Source organism: Typopeltis vanoorti, chromosome 18, assembly GCF_054136105.1.
Source record: "Typopeltis vanoorti isolate ZY-2024b chromosome 18, IOZ_Tvanoo_1.0, whole genome shotgun sequence".
Lineage (NCBI taxonomy): Eukaryota > Metazoa > Arthropoda > Arachnida > Uropygi > Thelyphonidae > Typopeltis > Typopeltis vanoorti.
Genome location: NC_143566.1, coordinates 105518378 through 105546270, shown reverse-complemented (window position 1 = coordinate 105546270; position 27893 = coordinate 105518378). Strand labels below are relative to the sequence as shown.

General features: G+C 37.2%; 1 protein-coding gene across 3 annotated transcripts in view; it reads right to left on the bottom strand.

Moving 5' to 3' along the window:
• The window catches only part of LOC150097025 (CD109 antigen-like), a 623307-nt gene that overhangs the window by 75875 nt on the left and 519539 nt on the right, over nucleotides 1–27893 (bottom strand). For 2 of the 3 annotated variants that reach the window (XM_090407831.1, XM_090407832.1), the window contains one exon: nucleotides 21074–21303. In XM_090407831.1, the coding sequence (XP_090263957.1) occupies nucleotides 21074–21303 (230 nt within the window). Of the gene's footprint in view, nucleotides 1–12613; nucleotides 12716–21073; nucleotides 21304–27893 lie in introns of all 3 variants that reach the window. The other variant, XR_016549783.1, reaches the window with a different exon arrangement.

Genomic DNA, 27893 nt, shown 5'->3' with positions numbered 1-27893 from the left:
TCTTTCCTTGGGCAGTTTATCTTTCACTCTCTACTAAATGCTTACATGTACAGGCCAACACATACATGTAAACTCATATAGACACCAAACACAAAAACATTTTCATTAACATCTTCAAAAACAGACAATAACAATTCGCTCCAATGAGCAAGCTCTTAAGCAGTCTTCAGCAATACTTTTATAAACAATAACTATAACAAAATTACTACTAATAAAATTCTTCATAATACTACATCTAAAGATACATATAATTGGTGCTAATTTTGGAATGGTACGTTGCACCAGCACCTTTGTTAACAGTGACATGTGACATGTGGATGAGGTATAGTTTCGATTTTCAACTTTTCTGCTAGAAAAGAATGCATGATAGTGTTGGATTCTAATTATGTAGAAAATAGAATAAATGTTATTTGATTCAGAATCCAACATGATTTTCCATCACAAAGGTTGCGTTTGTAAATATTATTTATTGTAAATAACGTAAACATAATTTGATATCATATAACTTCCTTAATTATATCAATTATTTAATTATTTAATCAAAGAAATGTGTCAATGGTAAATAGATTCTGTATTAATTATTATTAAGCTATTTTATTTATTGTTATGTCAATATTATAGAAACTTATATTTGCAATATTAACTACACATTTATTGGAAAGCAAATATTCTAATTATGCCTATTTGTGTATAAAGCTTAACGTATGTAATGACTCCATGTAGTAGTATAGGCTTGTCTAACATTGGCGAGAATGTTTATGTTTGTCTGTTGTCATGGAGACGCGTGAAATAAACGAGCGCGAGTGGAACAGAGCGTGGGCTAAGGAGAGAATAAGAAAAATATATAAAAAGTAAGGAGTTGGGACGAAAACAGGGAAGTAAAAGGAAGTAAGGTGATAAACTAAAGAAGTAGAAGTAAATAAAAGGTTCTTAAGGGTAGGAGTTAAGTGGATAATTTTTATAAGTGAGCAAGAACATAACGAATTTTATAGTTAGCTGAAATTGAAATCAGCAGTAATAATAGAAGGAAAATTAAAGCTACAATCGGATAAAGTAAAAAGCTGAACATTCAAGGAAGAATTCTGAATAAACCCAGCTGATCTAGTATTGCAGCTTATTTCCGATTTGAGCTAAAGAGAACCTCACAGTGTTTTAATTAATTTATGAGTGGTAATAAGGATAGTTGAAGTGCCCTAATTGATGTCAAGAATTCTGAAGCGTAATCGATAGTGCTTTAAGTATAACTGCGGATAAGTTTTGTAGATGTGTTTTTATTCTTTAAGTGTGATAAGTAAATTCCAGAAGTTTGCTCACAACAAAATAGATGTTCTAGGAACCATTTCCGGTAAGGTCTATCATAGTGAATTATTAACTTTAACTGTGGAAACCCTTCGTGATTGAGAGTTGGAGATAGGAATTGTTTGAAAGATATTTTCAGCTATTAGATCCTGTAATATTTTGAACTTATAGCATGACTGAAAATTGTGTGAAAACTAATTAGATTGGATGTTCTATTATATTCATTTAAGTGTAAAAACTTTATAACCCAGAAGCAAAGAAGGTGTATGTGAAGACTTGGAAGATTGTGCTAATGTAATTGACTTGACTTAATGTTTGACTTATTTCTATTGTTTATAATTAGAAGTAAAATTTATGTAAGTGTTATATGACCTATATTAAATGCTTTATTTGTTAACCTAACTGTTGTATTTGCCTGAAATTCTTTTTACTGCACCGTTCAAAAAAATTCGAATCTAGCAGGAATCCCAAAGAGAGAAAATAAATACTTCGGCCTGAATGAATGAAAAGACTACTAACTAATTTTGAATTGATCCTACTATTTCATATAGACTGAATTTTGTTGTGTCCTACTTCGTCTTAATCTGTACCTTGGATCCGACATGTTATTTACTATGATGTTCTTAACCTAAAAATAGTTGCTAGTTGGTTTCTAATTCAAATATAGAGAAAATTTATATTTAAAGACTGTACCACTCTATATCTGAATTAGTTCAAGAATTGAAGAAAAATCAACCCTCAACTATTTCTCCTTAATATATATACTGGTCGAGTATATTTGACCTACTTAATTTACCCGCTTTGGTTCGAATATTTTATGAATGGTGCAGTAAAAGAGATTCAGGCAAAATACAACTTTTGATTAACAAAAACAAACATTTAATATAAGCTATATAACACATACATAAATTCTACTTCTAATTTAAACAATAAAAACAAGTCAAACATTAAGCCAAGTCAATCACATTAGTTCAACCTTCCAAGCCTTCACATACACTTTCTCAGCTTCTGAATTACAAAGTTCCTACACATATATAAATATAATAGAACTTCCTATCTAATCAGTTTTTACACACTTCTCAGTCATGCTATAAGTTCAAAATATCGCAGGCACTAATAGTTGAAAATATCTCTCTAACAATTCTTAATTTCAACTCTCAATCACGAAGAGTTTCCACAGTTGAGGTTAGGTTAAGCGTAGCGTAATTAACACTCAATTCTTCAAGCATTGAAATAATACACTAAGATAGTCCTTACCGGAAATAGTTCCTAGTACATCAAATACGTTGTGAGCAAACTTTTAAATTATTTTTATTTCACTTTAGAACACATCTACAAGACTTATCCACAGTTATAATTAAAACACTATCAATTGCGCTTCAGAAATCCAGACATCGACTGCAGGGTACTTCAACTGTCCTTGTTACTACTCATAAACTAATTAAAACACTGTGCGGTTCTCCTTAGGGCAAATCGGAAATAAGCCGCAATTCTAGACCAACTGGGTTTATTCAGAATTCTTCCTTGAATATCCAGCTTTTTATATTATCCGATTACAGCATCAATTTCCCTTTTATTATTACTGCTGACTTCACTTTCAGCTAACTATAAAATTCACTTCGTCCTTGCTCACTTATAAAAATTATCCTCTTAACTCCTGCCCTTAAGAACCTTTCATTTACTTCTACTTCTCTAGTTTATGCCCTTGCTTCCTTTCACTTCCAAGTTTCCGTCCCAACTCTCTCTTGTTACCTCTTATATTTTTTTATTATTCTTTTTCCAGCCCTCGCTCTGTTCCACTCGCGCTCGTTTATTTCACGCGTTTCCATGACAACAAATAAACGTAAACATTTTAGCTAACGTTACATAAGGTTATACCACTACATTCAGTTATTACATAACGTTAAACTTTCACAAACATGAATAAATAGAATATTTGCATTTCAATAAATGCGTAGTTAAATTACAAATACAAGTTCTTATAATATTGACATAACAATAAATAAAATAGCTTAATAATATTTAATACAGAATCTTATTACTATTAACACATATCTTTGATTAAACAATTAAATATTAGATATAATTAAGGTAATTACATGATATCAAATTATAATTTAAGTTATTTACATTAAATAATATTTACAAATGTAGCCTTTGTGATGGATCAGAATCATGTTGGATTCTGAAGCAAATAATAATAACACTAATATCTACATAATCAGAATCCAACAAAGGCTTACTCTTCCTTTGAAAAATTTTTATTTAAAGAAACATTTTTCACACTAGACTCACAAGTGTAGAAAACTGACTTCTTATCTCCCTTCCAAGATCTTAAGTAGCACTTAGTTTGAATATAATTGGATATTTTATTACAGTTGTATATGCTTTTCTGCATTTCTCCACTTGAGTTCTTGTTGTTTTTATCATAAGGAGAATTCTGATTGGAGAATTTCGGTAGCACGTGGCGGTGAATTTGAGCTGTGCAGAAGAAAGTGATTTTTAATCGGTGAATAGTCCGTTTTTTCCCCCGTTTTTCTACGTTTTTGAGTGCTGAATTGTTTCTCTGAATACGAGTGTACTTCAGTGGTTGTTTTTCGGAAGTTAGTTGCTGTCGCGATATAATATATGTTGGTACCGTCAGAATCGAACGCGTAACGGTGGAAGACAAAACGAAGCTAAGTTACTGTATTTAGTTATATTTCATTTTATTTAATTATATTAGTACTTAAATGTTCTGATGTTTGTACTTTTTTCCCCTCTTATTTATTAATTGAATAATTATTAAAGATTACGCTACTCGGCAGTAAGGAATGATGGTGGATTCAGCAGCAGTCGCAAGTGGCGTAACGCCAAGTCCTCCGCCATTTAAGAACTCAATTATTAGCAATATCACAAGCGACTTTGTGGCATGCAGTACTTGCGGCATGTAGGCTTCTAGGGAATTACATATGTGGCTTGTTAAAGAGAGTGGAGAGCATATGTGCGCAAAATGCAGGCAGTTGGAGGAAATAAGTACATTAGATATATCGATATCCGACTTTGTTGCTCCAGGAACGGAGAATGAATGTAAGAAGACAAGTAGTATGATAGGAGAGAATGAGAAAATAATAGATGATAGTGTGGAAGGTGTGAGTGACTGTGGAAATTTAGGAGATGGTTTTGTTTGGGAGAGTGAATTTAGATTAAGAGTGACTGACCTGTAGAGGGAGATAGATGAGTTGAAAGAGGAGGTGGAATGTCTAGTGAATGAGAGCAGAAGTATGAAAGATAAGATTAGGAGAATGGAAGAGATAAATGCAAGGCGAATCAGAGTAGAAGAGAGAGAGAATTTAAGGAGTATGAGTGAGAGGTATGGGGGTACTAGAAGAGGAGAGAATGGAAAAAGTAGAAGAGAGGGAATGAGAGAGAGGTATGGGAATGCTAGCAGATGAGAGGATGGAAACAGTAGGAGAGACGGAATGAGAGAGAGATATGGAAGTGCTAGAAGAGGAGAGAATTGAAATGGTAGGAGAGATGGAATGAGAGAGAGGTATGGGAATGCTAGAAGACGAGTGGAAGGAAACAGTAGTAGGAGAGACAGAATGAGAGAGGGATATGGAAGTGCTAGAAGTGGAGAAAATGGAAACAGTAGGAGAGAGGGAATGAGAGAGATGTATGGGAGTGCTAGATGAGGAGAGATTGGAAACAGTAGTAGGAGAGACAGAATGAGAGAGGGATATGGAAGTGCTAGAAGAGGAGAGAATGGAAACAGTAGGAGAGAGGGAATGAGAGAGATGTATGGGAGTGCTAGAAGAGGAGAGAATGGAAACAATAGGAGCGAGGGAATGGTAAGAGGTATAATGTATGGCGACTCAATGATCCGTGGTGTTCAAGATAGGATGCGTGAGGAGTGTTTGCCAGGAGGAACAATAGAAAGGGTGGGTATGGCAATTAAGAGAAGTGAAAGGGTGGATGAGATGATTGTGATGGTAGGAACGAATGACTTGAGTGGTAATGTAAGTCTGGCAGCGAGAGATATGAGATTTTTGCTTGAGACTGTACGGAAGAAGACAGAGAGAGGAAAAATAGTGTGCGTGTTGCCTAGGTATGATAATGATGAGCTGAGCAGAAGAGCGGTGATATTGAATGGCATAATAGCGAGAATGTGTGACAAGAGAGGACTGGTATATGTGGATGCTTGGAGTGCGTTTGAGGAAAGAGAGGAGTTGCATGTGAGAGACCGTTTACATTTGAATGAGGAAGGATGTAGGCATCTGGAGAGATTGCTGTTCTGAACGAGTCAGTGTGTCCCAGGGAGGATGATAGCAGGGGTGGCCTCTTGTGGGAATGGATACTTGGGAGAAGGGAGACAATGTCAGGTAAGACTGAGCCCAGTGGAGTCTAGAAGGGATAATGCTGGGTATAGAAACAATGGCATTTATATGCTGTATACTAATGCCAGGAATATCCGGAATAAGGGAGAGGAATTGGTGGCGCAGATAGCATCAGCCTGGCCAAAAATTATTGCGATCACTGAGACGTGGTTGACAGAAGGGGGTTTAAAAACAGGAATAGAAGTCGCTGGGTATAGCATTTTTCGCCAGGATAGGAGAGGAAAGCGTGGTGGTGGGGTGCTGCTTATGATAAGTGATGACCTATGTCCTCTAAGAGTGGAGAATTTGGAAGGAAGTGAGACAAATGATTTTGAGAGCGTATGGTGTGAGGTAGAGGTAGGCAAGACAGGATATTTAGTGGGGTGTTGCTACAGACCCAGGAGCACAGAGGATGGGGAACAGGAGATGTTTAGACAGCTAAGTTTGGGAAGTGCAAGAAGAATGATTGTTATGGGAGATTTTAACTTCAGTAGTATAAATTGGAGAGAGGAAGATGCATGTAACAATAGGGGAATGGAATTTCTAAAATTCTTGAGGGACAAATGTCTTAGGCAACATGTAACAGAGGGAGCAAGAGGTTCAAAAATTTTGGATTTGGTTATAGCATCAGAAGAGTTGATAATAACTGAGTTGACGTCTCTCCCACCAGTTGGAGAGAGTGACCATATGGTTTTGACTTGGAAAATGAATAGACATGCAGGAGTATCAAAGAGACGGGAACTTATGTGGAATTATAAGGCAGGTGATTATAATAGTCTTAGACGTCAACTTCGGGAAGTTTCATGGAGGGAGGAATTGGAAGGACGGGATATCACCAGTGCGTGGGAAATTGTGAAAGAATATTTGTTATCAGCAATGGTAAGTTGTATACCACGAGTGAAGAAGAGGACGCAATTTGGAGTAAAGTGGATGACAAACAATATTAAACAGGAATTGCATGCGAAAAAGAGGCTATGGAAGAGATATAAGGAGACAGGTGAAGAGATGCATGAGGAATATAAGACACAGGCCAGAAGAGTGACTCGTGTGGTAAGGAAAGCGAAACTGGAATATGAGAGGAGATTGGCCCTAAGATCCAAAGAAAATCCTAGGGAATTTTTTAGCTATGTGGCCAGTAGGAGGAGAAATGACTGTGGAAGAATGATATTGTGGGATAAAAATGGGAATAGAGTGACTGATGCAGAGGACATAGTGGAATTGTTCAATGAACACTTTATTGGAGTATTTCATCCTAGAGGAGTCAGTTTTAATGCTAGAGGGATAGGACTGGTACAAGGTCTGGAGGTACAGGAGGAGAGTGTGTTTCAGATACTGAGTACTCTGGATGTCAGTAAAGCTGTGGGACTGGATGGTATTTTGCCACGAGTTTTGAGAGAATGTGCTAGGGAATTGACAATACCTTTAACGAGGCTTTTCAATGAAAGTCTGGCTTTGGCAAAGGTGCCCAGGGAATGGAAGGAAGGTAAGATAGTGCCATTGCATAAGGGTGGTAACAGACTGGAAGTGTCTAATTATAGGCCAGTCTGGGTGTCATCAGTAGTTGTTAAGATCTTGGAGAAAGTAGTGGGGGACCGTGTACAGCATTGGGCAGATGAGGGTAATGTTATCTGTGAGAATCAACATGGATTTGTGAAAGGACGCTCTTGTTTTAGCAATATGCTAGCCTTTTATAATAAAGTTACAAGAGCATTAGATGAGGGAAAGGCATATACTGCAATTTTCTTAGACTTGCCGAAGGCATTTGACAGGGTGCCACATGATAAGCTGATATTTAAGTTGCAGCACATGGGTCTGGATGTCAGATTGGTCAACTGGATTCAGGATTGGCTGTCTGATAGGTATCAGAGAGTTGTGTATAATGGAGCAGTTTCCAGGAGGCAGAGGGTTACAAGTGGGGTCCCACAGGGCTCAGTACTAGGACCTATATTGTTTAACCTTTATATCAATGACATAGCCAGTGGATTGCAGGGGGATATTCAGTTGTTTGCGGATAATGCGAAGCTGGGAAGGATTATTAGTAATAGTGCAGATGTGGTAGCCCTGCAAGAGGATTTAAATAAGCTTGATAGATGGGCAAATGAATGGGGGTGTCAATTTAATGCAGCAAAATGTAAGGTCTTGAGGTTTGGGAAACATCGATGGGATGCTGCATACTCTATGGGAGGTGTTATACTGGAGGAAGTAGGGGAGACAAGAAATCTGGGATTGATGATTGATAGAAACCTGAAGTTTAGGGGACATATTGCAAAGGTGGTGAAGGTAACCCAGAGGATTGCTGCTATTATGAGAAGGACACTGACCTGCAGAGATAAGAGGGTTATCATTCCGTTGTATAAGTCTCTGATCAGACCACACTTGGACTATTGTTCTCAGATTTGGTCCCCAGGATTTGAAGGGGATAAATTAACTGTGGAAAGGATACAAAGACGGATGATAAAGATGGTTTCAGGACTGTACAAGGATAGTTATGAGGATCGGCTGAGAGAATGTGGACTGCAGAGTTGGGTGGATAGAAGAAGGAGAGGTGATATGATTGAGACTTTTAAACTGTTGAGAGGTGGTTACAGGGTTGACACTGGGGAGTTCTTTCGCTTGGTTGATCAGCGGGAAGGAGTGATGACAAGAGGCCATCCCTGGAAGTTACGAAAGGAAACTGTGAGCAAGAGGGTAAGGAGTGGTTTCTTTGTGTGGAGGGTGGTTGAGCAGTGGAATGCATTGCCTGATGGAGTGGTGGGAGCGAGAACGGTCAGTGGGTTTAAGGAGTGGTATGATAAACTTTGTGTTTCTCAGGGGGGGGACCTCCCCTCGATGAGTCTTGACAGACTTTATGTCTTAGGTATGAACTCCCTCGAAGAGTCTTTTGACTCCTGGGAGGCCTGAATAATAATAATAATAATAATAATAATAATAATAATAATAATAATAATAATAATAATAATAAGGAGAATTCTGATTGCTACACTTATAACGTGATATTGTCCTTTCAGGGTAGAAGTTCTGTTCTCTGTTACTAACTTTTATCCTCAGTTGTCTATCATTTTGGTAATTTATTTCTTTTGTCCTAGTTCTGTTATATAGACTAGTCACCCTGGCACAATTTACCTCAACTGTTGTTTGTTCCTTATTGACAACTTCAGGTTCAGGTTTGGCTATTAGTTGTTGAGAATGTTCATCAGTATTACATTTTGATTTTGGTAGATAAGGCATAACAGACTGTGTATTACTATTCTCCACAGTTGGTTCAATTACAGACAGCTCCACTTTATTTGGGGCAAATCCTTTCTCAGGTACATGAAACCTTTCTCTCTGCCTCCTTGTTCTATTATGCATATAATTGCCATTTGTTCTGACACTTATTTTCCTGCCCATTAGGCATACTTCCCTTTTAAAAAAATCACAGGAGAACTGATATCTTTCTAAGAAATTTGTTCCCAATATGATGTGGGAGCTTATGTCAGCGGTTGAGGGGATGATAAGTAAGTCTTGCCAGACACTTAGTTTAAATTCTGGTAGGTAGATTCTTGCTCGAACCTTTTCATATGCCACAAAGTTTGAATCTGAAAGAGAAGTAATTCTTACAGGTTGTCTAAGTTTGGTAATATTATTCCTTAATTTATGTCTTATACCTTGGAGACAGTCTTTTCTAATAGTTGAAGCATTACATCCTGTATCTAATAAAATATTACACTTAGAACCTAGGATTTCTCCTCTAACTCTCATCATTCTTTCATTAGGTCCTTGGTGTTTCTGCATTCTATTATATCCTCTGTGGGGTATGTATCCAAATTTTGAGTCCCATCTGTTATTAGAGTAGTTTCCTTTGTTATAGAAACAATTCCTGGCATAATGTCCAACTTTCTTGCAATTATAACATTTTGGAGGATCTCTTTGTTTTGTCTCTGTCTTAGATTGGGGGATAATAGACATCTGTTGTTTGACATTATCTAGCCCTTGAATTACCTTATCTAGACTAGCTAAAATGGGTTGATTTTATTTTTCCACTTTATGTTTAATTATCTCATTAATTTTATCAGTTGTGGGGTTTCGGTTTTCTTCAGACTTCAAAGTAATAGCTGATAATTGTCTCACAACCTCATTAAGACTATCCATTATTGGTTGATTTAACCTATTTACTTCCTGGTGAATTAGGGTTTTCACTTCTGTCATCAGCCTTTTGTCAAATTGCTCTTTACCTTCAGTTATCAATTAATACTACTTGGATTTTCTCCAATATTCTTTCCTTTTCCATCCATACTTTTCTTTTCAACTTCAGATTGGTTCAAGGAACAACCTGTCTTATTTACAACATTTACAAGACCTACACTGGTTGAGGGATAAAGATCTCCTAACATTTCTTCTTTTTCCTTGACACTTTTGAGACACTCTTCTAAGGTGGAAATTTTCTTCTTATAAGCTGTTTCTCTTAATTCTTGCCTAACACCTTGTCTAAATTGTTGGAATACAGCCCAATCTAAGTGTGGTTTATCCTCATTAGTCACATTTAAACTGTTGGCTAGTGTCAACAAACGATTGTGAAAATCAGTAACAGTTTCTTTATCTTTTTGTAAAACTCTCTGTAACTTCCATAAATTTGGGCCAATACTTCTTAATTTTGAGAACTGAGAAATAAGATTGTCCTTAAATATTTGATAATCAAATGTATCCTTGAGAATTGGAGATGAGTTAAAATATGCTTTAGCCTTGCCTATTAATTTACTTCTGAGTAAAATTAACAGTTGAAAATCCGTCCAATATGCTATTTCTCTAAGTTTTTCAACATAAGTAAAAAAAACAGTACATTATCTGATTCTTCACCTGAAAACTGGGGAAATACCTGTTGTGGGTTCACTGTACGAAAAAATTCACTATCTTCCATTTTAGAACTTGATGAAACAGCCATATTATTCTATTAACAACAACTTTAAAAAAATTAGAATTCTAAAATAACTCCTATGTTTGCCTGATTCTAGTTTACAACCAATTCACTTGATTCACTCAATTTACCTTCAAATTCCTTTACTATTACAAATTTTAATACTTAATATTACAATCTATTTTAGTGAAATCAAATCCTGTCGGTGGCGCCATTTTGTTGTATCTTACTTCGTCTTAATCTGTACCTTGGATCCGACATGTTATTTACTACGATGTTCTTAACCTAAAAATAGCTGCTAGTTGGTTTCTAATTCAAATATAGAGAAAATTTATATTTAAAGACTGTGCCACTCTATATCTGAATTAGTTCAAGAATTGAAGAAAAATCAACCCTCAACTATTTCTCCTTAATATATATACTGGCCGAGTATATTTGACTTACTTAATTTACTCGCTTTGGTTCGAATATTTTATGAATGGTGCAGTAAAAGAGATTCAGGCAAAATACAACTTTTGATTAACAAAAACAAACATTTAATATAAGCTATATAACACATACATAAATTCTACTTCTAATTTAAACAATAAAAACAAGTCAAACATTAAGCCAAGTCAATCACATTAGTTCAACCTTCCAAGCCTTCACATACACTTTCTCAGCTTCTGAATTACAAAGTTCCTACACATATATAAATATAATAGAACTTCCTATCTAATCAGTTTTTACACACTTCTCAGTCATGCTATAAGTTCAAAATATCACAGGCACTAATAGTTGAAAATATCTCTCTAACAATTCTTAACTTCAACAATCACAAAGAGTTTCCACAGTTGAGGTTAGGTTAAGCGTAGCGTAATTAACACTCAATTCTTCAAGCATTGAAATAATACACTAAGATAGTCCTTACCGGAAATAGTTCCTAGTACATCAAATACGTTGTGAGCAAACTTTTAAATTGTTTTTATTTCACTTTAGAACACATCTACAAGACTTATCCACAGTTATAATTAAAACACTATCAATTGCGCTTCAGAAATCCAGACATTGACTGCAGGGTACTTCAACTATCCTTGTTACCACTCATAAACTAATTAAAACACTGTGCGGTTCTCCTTAGGGCAAATCGGAAATAAGCCGCAATTCTAGACCAACTGGTTTATTCAGAATTCTTCCTTGAATGTCCAGCTTTTTATATTATCTGATTACAGCATCAATTTCCCTTTTATTATTACTGCTGGCTTCACTTTCAGCTAACTATAAAATTCACTTTGTCCTTGCTCACTTATAAAAATTATCCTCTTAACTCCTGCCCTTAAGAACCTTTCATTTACTTCTACTTCTCTAGTTTATGCCCTTGTTTCCTTTCACTTCCAAGTTTCCGTCCCAACTCTCTCTTGTTACCTCTTATATTTTTGTATTATTCTTTTTCCAGCCCTCGCTCTGTTCCACTCGCGCTCGTTTATTTCACGCGTTTCCATGACAACAAATAAACGTAAACATTTTAGCTAACGTTACATAAGGTTATACCACTACATTCAGTTATTACATAACGTTAAACTTTCACAAACATGAATAAATAGAATATTTGCATTTCAATAAATGCGTAGTTAAATTACAAATACAAGTTCTTATAATATTGACATAACAATAAATAAAATAGCTTAATAATATTTAATACAGAATCTTATTACTATTAACACATATCTTTGATTAAACAATTAAATATTAGATATAATTAAGGTAATTACATGATATCAAATTATAATTTAAGTTATTTACATTAAATAATATTTACAAATGTAGCCTTTGTGATGGAAGATCATGTTGGATTCTGAAGCAAATAATAATTACTCTAATATCTACATAATCAGAATCCAACAATAGCATTATTGTTTTACCAAAAAAGAATATAATAAAGAAAAAAAGCACTGCATATAATACAGATTGCAGGAAATAGCCATTCCATACATCAAAAGTACATCAGAGAAAAGAAAGTAAACAGAATGCTACAAAAATACATTAAGGCCACCTTTAAATTCCCTTATAAAATTAAAGACCTTACTTTGTTCCTGCATTTCTCTACCTAGCCCATCTTTAGGTGTGCCATATCCAATTGCACATGTTACTTGCCATATATAGGTAAAATGGGATGCACAATTCCAATCTGGAAAAGGAACAAAAACGAGACAGAGATTTAATAATTATGGAAATCACATCTTTCTGTCCAGAATGTTCTGCTCTGAACACTCTACATTGAACTGATCAGAAAGGCACCCATTCCTTACATCATTTGGTATGATGTATAAGGTTAATAGCCTTTGTAATTTGTATAAGGTTAATTGCAAGCCTGGTTGGCTGACCGGTTATCATATCCGCTCTCCAGCCAAAAGGCTGTGGGTTTGAATCCCACCATGGGCATGGATGTTTGTGATTGTATGTGAATACTAGTGGTGGTGGCAGTAGATGGCATCGGTGTAGATGAGGATGGTAGTTGCGGTTTGTTGTGATTGGTGGATTGAGTGGCAGAGACAGTGAGCTGTAGAGTAGGTGCCCTCGATGAATCTTTGGACTCCCTAGAGGGATCGAGTAATAATAATAATAATAATATCTGCTCAGAAGTGAAATAACGTCTTGAGTGAAAGAGAAATCCTAGTTTTTTGGAAGCTGAGGATGCAATGGTTGCGATATATTTATGCCAGGAGGGGTTTGATGTCAGGGTAATTCCAAGAGGAGAGATCTCATCTTGTCTAGAAATTTGAGTGTTATCCAAAATAATACTGGAGAAAATGGTTCTTTTTTATGAAATAAAACAGAACTAGGTTTTACTAGCATTCAAATTGATGAGGTCATCTGAGCCCCATTGGAGGATGGCTTGGAGATCAGAATTGAGGGCAGTAGTGGTTAATGTTCTGTAGGCTGAAGTGAGTTATGTAGAATAAGGTTTATCAAATAAAGGGAGGAGTGCAATGTGCTGTCATCTGCAAAACTGTATATTGTATTGCAGGTCAACTAAAGTAGGTCAATGATAGATAAAGAGGATGGGAGAGGAGAGGAGATATGTGCTTAAAGAAGGATAAAGAGGATAGGAGAGGAGAGGAGATACATGCTGCTAATGATATTGGATAATTGAATCCAGTTAGAGTTGAGACCTATGATTGTAGTATTACTACTAACAGTATTTCATGTGGCAGGGAGTTTGAAGTGATCTGTGTGAGGTGGGATCTAACAAGATCAATTACATAGTGGGGTGTTATTACAGACCTGGTGGAATGATTGCTAGTGATGATGAAATGTATCACCAAATAGAAAAGATAAGCATGAAAAGAGTAATCATAATGGGAGACTTTAATTATCCAAATATTGATTGAGTACCAGTAGAATCTCATGAGAAGAATGAAAATGCATTTATTCAGCTGTTGTGGGACAACATCTATCCTCAACAATTCGACTATTCTGCCTCTGGTTGGTGACAGTGATCATACGGTACTCACTTGGGAGGTGACTAAGTTTATGAATTTTCCATTCAGAAAAGATTACATGCTGAACTACAAAACAGGAAATTATGACCAACTGAGGAGTATACTGAGTTCAGTGGAATCGATTGATTGCTCGATGGGAAAAATATCGACAGTGAATGAGAAGCATTTAAACAATACTTAAATGATGCAATATCAGAATGTGTCTTGAGAATAAATAGGATAGGAGTCAAAGATATGCAATCTTATTAAGCAAGGGATTCGTAAAAAAAGGATGATGTGGAAGGAATACCATGTGCATAAGGATGATATCTGTTATGAAAATTATAAGCAGCAAGCTGGAATAGTCACAACTGTTGTACAGAAAGCAAAGTCTAAGTATGAAAAGAAACTGGCTCTGTGGGCTAAAGACAACCCACAAGAATTCTATCGATATGCTGCAAGTAAAAGAAAGAATGAATATGAAAGAATAATGCTTCTAAATGCAGATGGCATGAGGGTTACAGAACCAGAAGAAGTTGTTCAACAATGAGTGCCCATTTTGTTAAACGCTATCAACCTGGTGTACTCGACATTGAGCTCACTGCTACCTACCTCTTCACTGGATGAAGAAACTAGAAACTCAGGTGTATGAAGATAAGGTATTAGAGCTGTTGCACAAACTGAATAAGAATTCAGCGATAGAGACTGATGGAATATGGAAAGAATGTATGGTAATTCCATTGCACAAGGGTGGCACAAAGACTGATGTATCCTACTATTGACCAATTAGTATCTCAGGAGTGGTGGTGAAGATTTTGGAAAAATTGATTAGGGTTCGCATTCAGAAATGGGTCGACAGTGAATCTCTACTCTACTTGGGTTTACTAATCACAATTTATTACCTGCATTCATCAATCTCAAAATGATAATAACTCATACCTGTTCATATACCTATCATTATTAGGGAAGGTCATGTTTAGCAACTTGCTCACATTCTATAACAGTGTTACCATTGAACTAGACAAGGGGAATAGATACATTACGATACGCCCTTCGATTGGAATAGGCCTAAGTTCGATTCTCATCGTGACAAGAGGAATCTTCATGTGGACTTTTTCAATCGAAGGTGAGTTAGCTGATCTCATATGGAGGTAGCAGGGTTTTTTCTCCCGGAAACTAGGGTTTTTTCATCCCAAATACAGACAAATCGGCCCTTCAGAACACACGCAATTTACAGACAAAAAATACTAGTTGTGGTGGTGGGTGGTAGATAGCGTTGATGAAGATTAGTAGCAGAGGTTCGGTGTAGTGGTGGACAGTTGTAGTAGGTGTCCTCCCATGATGAGTCTTCAGACTCCTTGGAGTTTCAAAATTATTTTTATTTTTCAACATAATCTCTCTTAAGACTAATACATTTATTTCAGTGATGCCCCAGTGCCATTATCCCATCCCTGTAGCGGTTCTCAGTAAGTTAGTTAGTTAGTTAGTTAGATGGTGAGAGGATAAAGAACTGTCTACCATCACGCATATTGTGCGTCCAGACAGAAAGCTGGCATTCCAACTGCCAAAGTTCTGAGAAAGTCCATATGATGGGAGTTTGCTTAGCAAGCCTTTGTGCCAGACCCAGTCAAAACTTTGGAGATATCAAGTGCAGCCACTTGAGATTCACCAAATTTCTCCATGGCATTTGGCCAGAGATGGGTGATATATGACAATAGATCTCTTTTTGATCAGCAGTGACAGAATCCTGGGTGGCTTCAAGGTAGTGTAGGAGTTGGGAATTGATAGTTTTCTCCATGACTGTAGATAAAACTGAGGTGAGTGAGATAGGGTGGTAGACAGATGGCAGTGATTTGTCACCCTTCTTGGGAATGGGTTGAATATAGGTCATTCTCCAGACTGTGGGATAGATACCAGTGGATGTACAGGCAGCATAGGATAGAAGCTGGTTCTTGTGCACAAATCTTCAGGACAATTGGAGGAATGCCATTGGGACCAGGAGCCTTTTTTTTTGTGTGTCTAATTTAGACAATAGGTTTCTGATCTCTTTCTGACAAAAAAAATTGTGAAAAAGAAACTGGGAAAAGAACAAGCTAGATTCAGACTGACAAGGCTGACTGCTGACAATAAGCAAATAACAAGGTGCCCATAGAAAACTTTTTTCAAAATGCTACAAGTAAACGAAGCATTATACAAAGCAATATATACAAAGTGTAGGTCAGCAGTTAGAATTGAAGGAAATACAGAAAGATTGTTTGATGTAAAATCAGGTGTAAACCAAGGATGCACATTATCTCCACTCTTATTCATAATCTATATGGATCACATTATGAAAGAAAGTGGCATTGTACCTGATATTAAAATTAGAGATATCAAAATTAGTTCTTTTCTTTATGCAGATGATGTTGTACTCCTAAACACATCCAGTACAAGTCGACAGGAGTCTCTAATTAAATTGAATAACAGCTGTAATAAATGTGGTATGAAAATCAGCAATAAAAAAGATCAAAAACTATGAAAATAGGTAGGAATATAGAAAACTTCTGCTATTTAGGCACAGTTTTTATCGAAGATGGCAGGTTAAATCTGAAAATAGACAAGAGAATAAGCAAAGCTGATATCGTTGGTAGCCAGCCGAATAAATTTATATGGAATAAGAAAGAAATTAGCTAGAACAGCAAACTAGTAGTATTAGAGTAGTTGTTGGAAGTTTTTAGAATCACCTGTGTCCGATCCTACTGATGCGACCTCAATAAAGGTCGAAACCAGTCTGGGCAGTAACCCTTCCATTAATGTAGTACTTGTATATGAAAATATGACTTCTTCATTACGTCAACCTTAGAATCACTTCTGGGTCTGGCTCCCACTAACAAGAACCCTAAGGGTCGAAACCAGTTGGAACCTTGAGAGATGGATGGCAATGCTGTAGCCATTGAAGTTCTGAGGCTCGGCTGTTGCTGCTACTACCCCTCAAATGAAATATAAGCAGTTCTGCTGGGTGGTTGGGCGAATTATATTAATATATAATTCACCCAACCTGCCACTGGGTAGAGTCAAATGCTGAGTGTTCTTCTCAGTGACAGGGTGAGCCTATTACTGAGGGGAACAATGCTGAGTTTTTGATCCTTTGGGTGAGCTGGGGGATCTCACAAGTTTTTGGAGAGGTAACCCCACACCTAACACAGGGAAACCGGTTGGTAGCTTGATTCCGGGGGAGCAGAGTTTTTGCTGTCTTAAGGTTTTGCCTTGGGGAGCTTTTGAGCATCCAGTGATTTGGATCCACTGGGGTGGTCTGTATTAGGGCTTCCTTGGCTGATGCTTTTCTCTGGAATATGAGCAGTTCTGCTTGGCAGTAGGGTGAGCCTGTCACTGAGCAGAGGCACCGCTTAGTGAAATGATCCTTCGGGTTGCTCATTTTGGGTGATCTGAAGGATTGCACAAGTTTTTGGAGAGGTATCCCCCACTTAAACAGGAATACCACTTAAACAGTCTGTGTAGTGATCTTTATCATAATGCATGGCATTATACATGAAGATATATGCTTTGCATTATGAGATACTAAGGTAAGTGATGTGAGGTCATTAGCTTCTATATACGAGTTGCCCTAGTCCTGAAAATACTTCAGGCACAAACTTTGTTTGCTTACACTTGGATAAAGGATTAAACCAAGTATATAATTTCTTAGTATCTTTAATTTAGAGAGTAATGCTGTTATCAACCTATTTCTGTATCCTAGACTCCAGATATCCAGATTGTCTATAATTTGTAGCCATAGCCTTATCACCACCTTTATGCAGTGGAACAATTTTACCTTCTTTCCACTCTCTTGGGATCTGTGCTGCTGTATGATGCTTACTCCCTGGAAAATTCCCTTAAGACAAATCCAATCACCTTATGGGGGCATATGACGCCCCACTCAAAGTCACATCCCTTAATGAATGAAATTATAAGATTGGAGATTCTCAATCCTCTCATATCCTCCCTTGCATACTCTTTAAAATACTGTCTCTCAAGAATGTAGCCTTGTTTCCTTTAATTCCACTGTGGCTTGGGAACAAACAAAAAATGGATGTCCAAATGTAGCTTCCTTAACTGAGAGGGAGAGGGCACTATTATTATTATCAACATTTGACTTCCATGGAGTCAGAGACTCATCGTGGGAGGTACTCACTATTGCATACAATGCTCATTTAACCACGTCTTAAACTGATTCATTGTGTCCACATGCACAACACACTCAGGCAATGCATTCCACTCACCAACCACCCTCCATGCAAAGAACCTGCTTCTCACTCCTTTGCCTACACCCTCCATATACAGTTTCCAGCAATGGCCTCTTGTTCTACTCCCCTCACCCATTCTATGAAAAATCTCTTCCATGTCTACCTGATAACAACCCCTGACCAGCTTATATGTCTCAATCATATCCCCATGTCTCAATCATATCAATCATGCATGATGTTCATAGGGAATTGTCTTCCTCAATATATAAAAAAAAGTAAAAGAAAGCAGTTTAAGAAATCAAGAGGCCTTAACTGCTTTAGTAGATCATTCAAGAATTTTATTGAAGATTTTTCATCTTACAAGTAGAACAACTGATTATTTTAGTACATACAGTTCAAAAACAAAATATCAAAGGCCATGCAACTCATAGCCCAGCACTGTCTTTGATGTTATCTAAATGCTGTTGTGGCTGACTAAGTGAATAGCGTTTCTTGTAGATAAACTTATACATTGGTCATGCATAAGTGTCAGATTTTTAGGGAAGGACAATGCATACTATAATATTAATTAAAAAACTTTAATTAACATTTCCTATATTTCAGTAATGTTATTACATTACCATCTTCAGGGAACATAAAAATAATGATATGTGCATGCAGGCACTAACACAAAGCAAATATGGCTGAAGACAACTAAAGTCAGTTCTAAAGTCCACCTAGTGGGCTAAATTGGGTAGTAGTCTTTGGCTGTTGGGCTGATTGTTCTAAGAATGCACGCTTCCCATATTTGAGGTAGTCTCATGCATCCAAATTTGTTGAGGTTTGGGGAGTATTTTAGAGCTGAGGTTGATGCCAGGAATAATTTCTCATATTTATACTTGCTGTAGTGTAGTAAAGTGACTTTCTTCCAGTGTATTTTGTGGCAGGCGTCCAAAGCATGGTAAGCAAGTCCTGAGTAGCTGTATTGGTGGAAATGGATATAATCCTTTTAATTCTAGACCCCCCCCCCAGAATATATGGACTTCCAAAAATCCATAAACAGAATGTGCTATTACGTCCCATTGTGGATGGCATTGATTTCCCCACATACAAATTACCCAAACATTTAGCCAAAATGCTCACACAATATACTGGTAACACACCTTCACAGATAAAAAATTCTGCCCACTTTAAAGCCAGTATAGAAAACTTCTCACTCCAACACAATGACATATTGGTCAGTTTTGATGTGTCCTCCTTATTCCCCAATATCCCACTCAAAGATACTTAGGACCTCATCTAAGCCAAATTTTCTTCTGATATCTCAGCCCTATTTCAGTTCACCATGAACTCAGGCTATTTCATTTGGCAGGGAAAATTCTATAAACAAATAGAGGGGACAGCCATGAGTTCTTCACTCTCTCCACCTCGGAGACCTTTGAAGAAAAGTCTTAAACTTGGCTCCACTTAAACCTATTTTGTTAATCTACAAATCATCTACATAATGTAGCCACATTATGTAGATGATTCGCTATTTGGCCACATGGCTTGGACATCCTCCACAACTTCTTATCACACTTAAACAATCAACATCCCAGGATCCAGTTTACCTTAGAAAAAGAAAACAATAACAGTCTCCCTTTCCTAGACACTCTGATTACATGCCAGCCTGATGGATCCCTGGCTTTCTCTGTTTACAGAAAACCTACACATTCACCAGCAATCACCCCCAACAATATAGGATTATGAAAACCTTATATAACAGGGCAAAATTAATCAGTTCAGATAACAATGCCCTTACCTTACTACTGAACTTAACCATATTCTTAACACCTTTGTAGCCAATGGCTACACATAAAATCCAAAAAATATTAAAACCAATTAACCTCACCCCCCCATCCATAACAGGGACTACTCTAAATCTATCACCATTCTTTATATTAGGGGTACTTCTGAAAAGCTAACAAAAATCCTAAAAAATTATGACTTGACAACTTGTTACAAGCCATATAAAAAATTGGCATCTATTATCTGCTCCCCCAAGGATCAGTCATTTCCCCTAGACCTACCTGGAGTATACCAGGTCTCTTGTAGTTGCAAACTGTCTTACTACAGCCAAACAAGCAGGAAAGTTAATATCAGGATATCTGAACATAATGATTATATCCGTTTCCACCAATACAACTCAGGACTTGCTGACCATGCTTTGGAAAACCTGCCACAAAACATGCTGGAAGAAAGCTGCTTTACTACACTGCAGCAAGTATAAATATGAGAGATTATTCCTGGAATCAGCCTCAGCTCTAAAAAACTCCCCAAACCTCAACAAATATGGATGCATGAGACTGCCCGAAATATGGGAAGCTTGCATTCTTAGAACATCAGCCCAACAGCCAAGACTATTACCCAATTTTGACCATATTTGTTTAGTGTTAGTGCCTGCATGCACATATCATTATTTTTATGTTCCCTGAAGATGGTAATGTAACATTAACGAAATATAGGAAGTATCAATTAATTTTTTAAATTAATATTATAGTATACGTTGTCTTTCCCTAAAAATCTGACAGAATAGTGTTTTTGTTCTATAACCAACAGGTTATGGGTTCAAATCCAGGGCAGCAGAGGCAATTTTTGATACCATGTTTGGTCTATACACAAGGTTTCCAGATTGTCTAACAAACTATTCACATTTGCTTCACCACAATTCTAAATGTAAAACAGGAATAAATAAGTACAACCGTTTATTACTACCTTTCATTGGGGATGGGAGTTCCTTATAAAATAAAATAAACTAAATAAATAAATATAAATAAAAAAAATAAATATATAAAATAAACCTTATAAAACAATTCTACCTACTTGAGAAGTTACAAAGACAGAATTATGCATCCTCATAGAATTCAGCCACTTGACAATATGGTCTTGAATTAAACCTCCATACCTAAGATATATTAAAAGAGAATAAGCTGTAGCTTCCACTGCAACCGAATCATGCGTCTGTGGTATCCTTGGACGAGTAAATGGCCTTTGATTTTGGTATACTATTTCTGGAGGATTAATTTTTTTTGGACTCCAGTATATCATGCCCTCTGAAACAATAAAACAATATATCTGATGAATATACATAAAGAATTTCAAAAAGAGAAGCAATATTGTATACATTTATTATTATTATTATTATTATTCAAGCCTCCATGGAGTCAAAAGACTCATCGTGGGAGGTCCTTTCCAAAAAACACAAGTCTATCAAGACTCATTGAGGGAGGTCCCTCCTAGGAAACACAAAGTCTATCATACCACTCCCTAAACGCATTGACCGTTCTCATTTTTTAACCTTTTTTTTCCAGGATATGTTTTATCAATGACTAACCTCTGTTTGTATGACTAAATTGTGTTCGCAAAAATAAACTAGCTCCTATATGCAAATTTTTCTCATAAGGAGTATTTCAGACAGAGTTATTCTGGTAATGTTAGCAACAGGTGAAATAATCTGATAGTTACCTTCTGCATAAATTTACTAGCAATATCAATTTTGAAATATTCACATTAACCACAAACTGATAGTTTAAATCATGAAAGATCTCGACTTATATATAATTAAAAAAAAAGTTTCAAAATCAAATGATGTGATAATCATACGTGGGTATGCTAGTTATGTGACCGACTAGGCCTATACCTGCCTAGTGAATTAGTGGCATATGCACTCTCCAAACAACAGGCTTTGAGTTTGAATCCCACCATGAATATGGATGTTAGTAATTATCTTTAGGCAGATGATGAATTTCATCACCTCATGTGGGACCACCATCCCATTTATTATTATTATTATTATTATTAAAACAAGACCTCATGGAGTCAAAGACTCATCTAGGAGGTCCTTTTATCTTACACACACATCTCATCATACCGTGTCTTAAACACATTCAAACTACTTGCAGACACCACGCTCTCAGGCAGGGCATTCCAATCACTCACAACTCTGCACGAAAAAAACCTGCCACTCACTTCCTTACTCACACCCTCCTTATACAGTTTCCAGGGATGACCTCTGGTTCTCCCCTGATCTCCCACTATTCTCTGTAGAACTTCTCCACCATTGATCCTATAACAACCCCTTACCAACTTGTAGGTCTCTATCATATCTCCCCTCTTCCTTCTCTCCACGAGACTCTGCAAATTACATCTTTTCAAACTTTCCTCATACTCAACATTCCAGAGGTCAGAAACTACCTTAGTCATTCGCCTTTGGACCCTTTCCAACATCTCTTCATCCTTCTGAAAACCCGGTGACCAAATCTGGGCACAATAGTCCAAGTGTGGCCTAATCAAAGCCTTATACATTGGAACAAGTATCTCCCTACTTCTACATGTCAGTGTCCTCCGCATCATTCCCAGAAGTCTTTGTGTTGTCTTCACAATTTTGGCGATGTGTCCCCTAAATTTTAGATCCTTATCCACTATCACCCCCAGATCTCTTATTTCATCTACTTCCAACAATATATTCTCACCAAGCATAAATTCTGCATCCCATCTTTGTTTTCCAAATTTTAAAACCTTACATTTTGCAACATTGAACTCACATCCCCATTTGCTTGCCCAATCACTCAATTTATTCAAGTCTTCTTGCAAGGCCACAACATCTTCACTACTCTTTATGGTTCGTCCCAACTTTGCATCATCTGCAAACAACTGAATATCTCCATCCAAATCTTCACCAATATCATTAATATATAAGTTAAATAGTAATGGCCCTAAAACAGACCCCTGAGGCACTCCACTAGTGACTTTCCTTTTCCTGGATATTGCACCCCCCATACACAACTTGTTGATACCTATCAGATAGCCAGTCTCCAATCCAATGCACTAATCTAATATCCAACCCCATCTGCTCTAGTTTGACTGTCAACTTATCATGAGGTACTCTATCAAAAGCTTTTGCGAAATCCAAGTATATTACTGTGTATCCTTCTCCTCTGTCCAAGGAAGCAGTCACTTTATTGTAATAAGTAAGTAGATTACTAAAACATGACCTCCCTTTAGCAAATCCATGCTGTCCATCAAAAATTATACCATTGTTGTCAACCCAACTCTGGATCCTAGTTCTCACAAGCTTCTCCAACAACTTAACCACAACACCTGACACACAGATAGGCCTATAGTTTGATGCTTGAGTTCGATCACCTCCTTTATGAAGTGGCACAATCTTGCCCTCCTTCCACTCTTTAGGAATTTGACCAAGTGCAAGACTCGTATTAAAAAAATATGTCAAGGCAGGTGTCAACTCTCTAGCACACTCCTTCAGAATACGTGGTGATATATTATCAAGTCCCACAGCCTTATTTACATCTAGTTTACTCAACTCCCCAAACACCTCTTGCTCACTTACAGTCAGTCTCTCCTCCCCATCATCAACTGCTCTTAATCTCTCCATGAAGTCACATTCACAAGATTGAAAGATCTTTATGAATTGCTCATTAAGTATCTCCACAACACATTCTGCAACAGCTGTCTTTATACCATTTCCTCCAATCAATGTCATCCTTCCATAATCATTCTTTCTTTTGCTGGCTACATATCGAAAGAACTCCCTAGGATTCTTTTTGGCTTCATTAGCTAACTGCTGTTCATACCTCTCTTTAGCTACTCTCACCAACCAAGTCACCCTCCTTGCCTGGTCTTTGTAGACCTCATGAAATTGGTTACTTCCACTTCTCTTATGCTGTCTCCACAATGCCTTTTTTTTCTGTATTGCATGCTTAATCTCTTTATTCATCCATCTCACACCTACCTTATTTAACCTTCTCACCCATGGTATACATTTAGACATTGCATCTACTAAATAGTTTTTGAAAATCCCCCAAGCTGCATTGATCTCTTTTCCAGCTAACTCCTCATTCCATGCTACATCTGCAAGCTGTCTCCTGAGCTCTTCATAATCACCCCCCTTTTAGTTCCACATATACCCTTTTTTCACAGGGGTCCTTGCACTGCTGGCAACCACCCAGGTAATCACCTCATGGTCACTTTCACCAATTGGTGGATGATTTGACACCTCATTTATAATTACATCCTCCGATGAGATGACCAAATCCAAGACCCTTAATCCTCGTGTGCCCTCTGTTACATACTGTCTGAGGTAGTTATCCCTCAAAAACTCAAGAAACTCATTTTCTTTACTTCCAGTCGCTATCTCTTCATTCCAGTCTATATTGCCATAATTAAAATCACCCATAATGATCACCCTTTTCTTATTTGCTTGGCTTATTTGACTGTACATTTCACTATCACCACCATCCACATTACCAGGTCTATAACAACATCCCACCAAGTATTTGATTCTATTCACCTCTATCTCACACCATACTGCCTCAAAACCACTGGCCCTATTTCCCTCTTGCATCTCTACCTTGTATGGACATAACTCTTTCTCTATCATCAATAGCACTCCCCCTCCCTTTTTATCCCTTCTATCCTCACGAAACACATCATACCTTTCCATCTCTATTCCTGTCAGGATGTCGTCCTCATCTAACCATGTCTCACTTATTCCGACAATCTCTGGGTGAACAGACGCAATTAGTGCAACCATTTCATCCGCCTTGTTTCTTATGCTTCTAGCATTGGTATACAAACACAACAACTCATTTCTGGATCTACAGCTAGTTCCACTGATACCATTCACTCGATGTGCTCTCTCCATGCTGAACTGGGGCCATTTCTCTTTCTGCTTCTTCATTTTAGAACCCTTTGCAACAACATTTGTTTCCTCTTGATCCCTGGTCATCCCATTACTTTCCTGCCTACACATGCTCTCACCTCCTCTTGGAGCATCCACCTTTCTCACGCTGTGTATCCCTGTCCACCCTGGGCCTCCCCGTTTCCCTGCTCCTCTTGCACACCCATTCTCTCATTTTCTATACTCATACCACTCACCTCTCCATTGTTTTCCACTTCTTCAATCTCTCCTGTCTTACTCTCCTGCTCTTCCACATCACTCCCCTCTCGATCTGATTCATTTTCTCTATTCACTTCTCTACCTTCCAGCAGCAGTCTCTCCAAGCGACTCACACCATAACCACTCAAATGCAGTCCATCGCTCCCATACAGCTCACTTCGTCCCTCAAACTCATTCCACACATTAACAAACTGTACTCCCGTCTCCTCACACATTTCAGCCAGAATACCATTCATAATCCTTGCTCTCCGCCTCATTTCACCACAATCATACCTAGGCAACACACTGACCACCCTTCCTGTCACACTATTCTCTTTTATCTTTCCAAGCAGTCTCTTGACATTCATTTTGACATGCTCTTTGTTCTCTCTCAAATCATTTGTACCAATTAATACAATTAACTCTTTTGCTCGCTCCCGCCTCATATCCAATGCCTCAATCACTCTACTTATTTTACCGCCTGGAAAACATACCTTGTGCATTTTATCCTCTAGCACACCTTTAATAATGGAGTCGCCATACAACGCCACTCGCTCATCTTTCGTTAACTCTTTCATGCCATCATGATTTATTGTAATAGTTTTGACCTGAATTCTCTTAATTTCATTCCGCATCCATTTCATTTCTTGCCTCATCCAATCTAATTCACTTTCCGAACCTCGCGACACATTCTCTCTATCATTAAATCTTTCTAACTTTCTAACTCTCGACCCCCTCTTCTCACATTCCCTCTCATTCATCCTTCTTTGTTTCCGTACTTTCGGTCCAACATACGTCCAACTTTCACTATCATTCTTCTCACTTTCACTCTCATTTATCTTTCTTTGTTTCCGTACTTTCGGACTAACATGCGTCTTTCGCTATCATTTATTCTTTCGATTTTTTTTACTTGCGATTTCTGCATTACGCAAGTTCTACTTTCATTCGTTCTCTCAATTTCGTTTCTTTCCACCTCATTTTCGTCCCTTTTAACAACCGTTACGGTTGTCAAATCGCTCTTTTTCTTTTTTCCTGATTTTTTAACATTTTTTCGCTTCTCTTGCTCAGTATCCTTTTCTTTCAAACGTGCAATCGCGATACAATCGGTACTAGCACTTTCTGTCATCAATTTCATATTCGCATTCATTAGTTCTTCGTTCAGGTCACACTTCGCACACACCCTTCTTCCATCCGCACTAAACATCCACAAATCATTTATGTAATCGAAGGAATACATATAACAGACCTCACACTTAACGAAACGACTGAAATCTACATTCAAATCATGGAATGACAATGCCGCCGCCATTTTTTTTTCTCTCTGCCGGTTATAGGTAATAATAACTATAACGATCTAATAATAACGATTTCGTAATTTAGTTTAGACAAGAAAAAAAAACCCACACTAATAATACCGGTAGCGTACAACGTTTACAGCCGCTCTTACTCAAACAATTACGCATATATACTTAATTATTCCTAGTAAAAACTTATCTGAATCAGGAGCTCTTCAAAACACGTCCGCAGTACTTGGCCCACTAGCGTCACTTAGATCTTAATATCTTAATTAGATACCAGATATCAGATCTTAATATGAAGATCAAAACGTCAGGATATTAAAAGAGTTATTTATAACACGGTTGTAAAGTCCATAATTTCTAAAATTAATGCTGATCACCGTGTAACACTAAAAGAAAACATTTATTGAAGGCTTGAAGCAGTGGGAAAAACTTCCATTTTTGGCCTCTAGGGCAAGTTTCTTAGCCACTCATGTCATTAATGTACTATATGTTTAAAACTTTTCACAGGTGAGAGTCACATAACAAAAAAAAATATATATATATATAAAAAGTGTTCAAGACTTTTGCTGTTAGTCACACTCACTTTTGCAAGCATCTTACTTTAAACTAAAGGCAACCAAAACGAATTTTGTATTATTAACAATAATAATACAAAAAATTGTATTATTATGCTACAAGAAAAAGAAAGAATGAATGTGGTAGAATAACTTTACTGAATGCAGATGGCAACCTAGTATCAGAAGCTTATGTGACAGTTCAATTAATGAGTGCTCAGGTAACAAAGATCTATAAACTTAGTGTATGTAACATAGTGCACAGTACTACCACTACATTGGATGAAGAAATAGAGATGCATGAGAAGGAGATTCTAGAGCTGTTGTACAACCTGGATAAGGATTCGGTGGGAGAGATGGGATAGCAGCACAGAATGTTCGGCCAAACTGGCTAGGCCCTTAACGTGTTTGTTTGTATAATTTAAGTCTTAGCTCAGGAAACATCCCACAGGAATAGAAAGAATTTATGATAATCCCATTGCACAAGGGTGGTGCAAAGACTGATGTGTCTAACTATCAACCCATCAGTATCTCTAGAGTAAACTGTAAAGATTTTAGAGAGGTTGGTAAGAACTTGCATACAGAAATGGCTGAATAAATAAGATATACTTTGCAAGGAACAGCATGGGTTTACTAAAGGAAAGTTATGTCTGAGCAATTTGATCATATTTTATAATATTATGTTTGGGAATAAAGGAAATGGATGCACTATGATACTGTTGGACTTTACTAAGGCATTTGATAGGACCACATGAAAGGCTTTTGCATAAACTTAAGAATAAGCGACTGGAATATAAACCATTGGTTTGGATAAGTGGATGGCTGATAGACAGATATCAAAAACTGGAGGACACGAATCTGCCAGATTTAAGGTGACCAGTGGTGTGTGC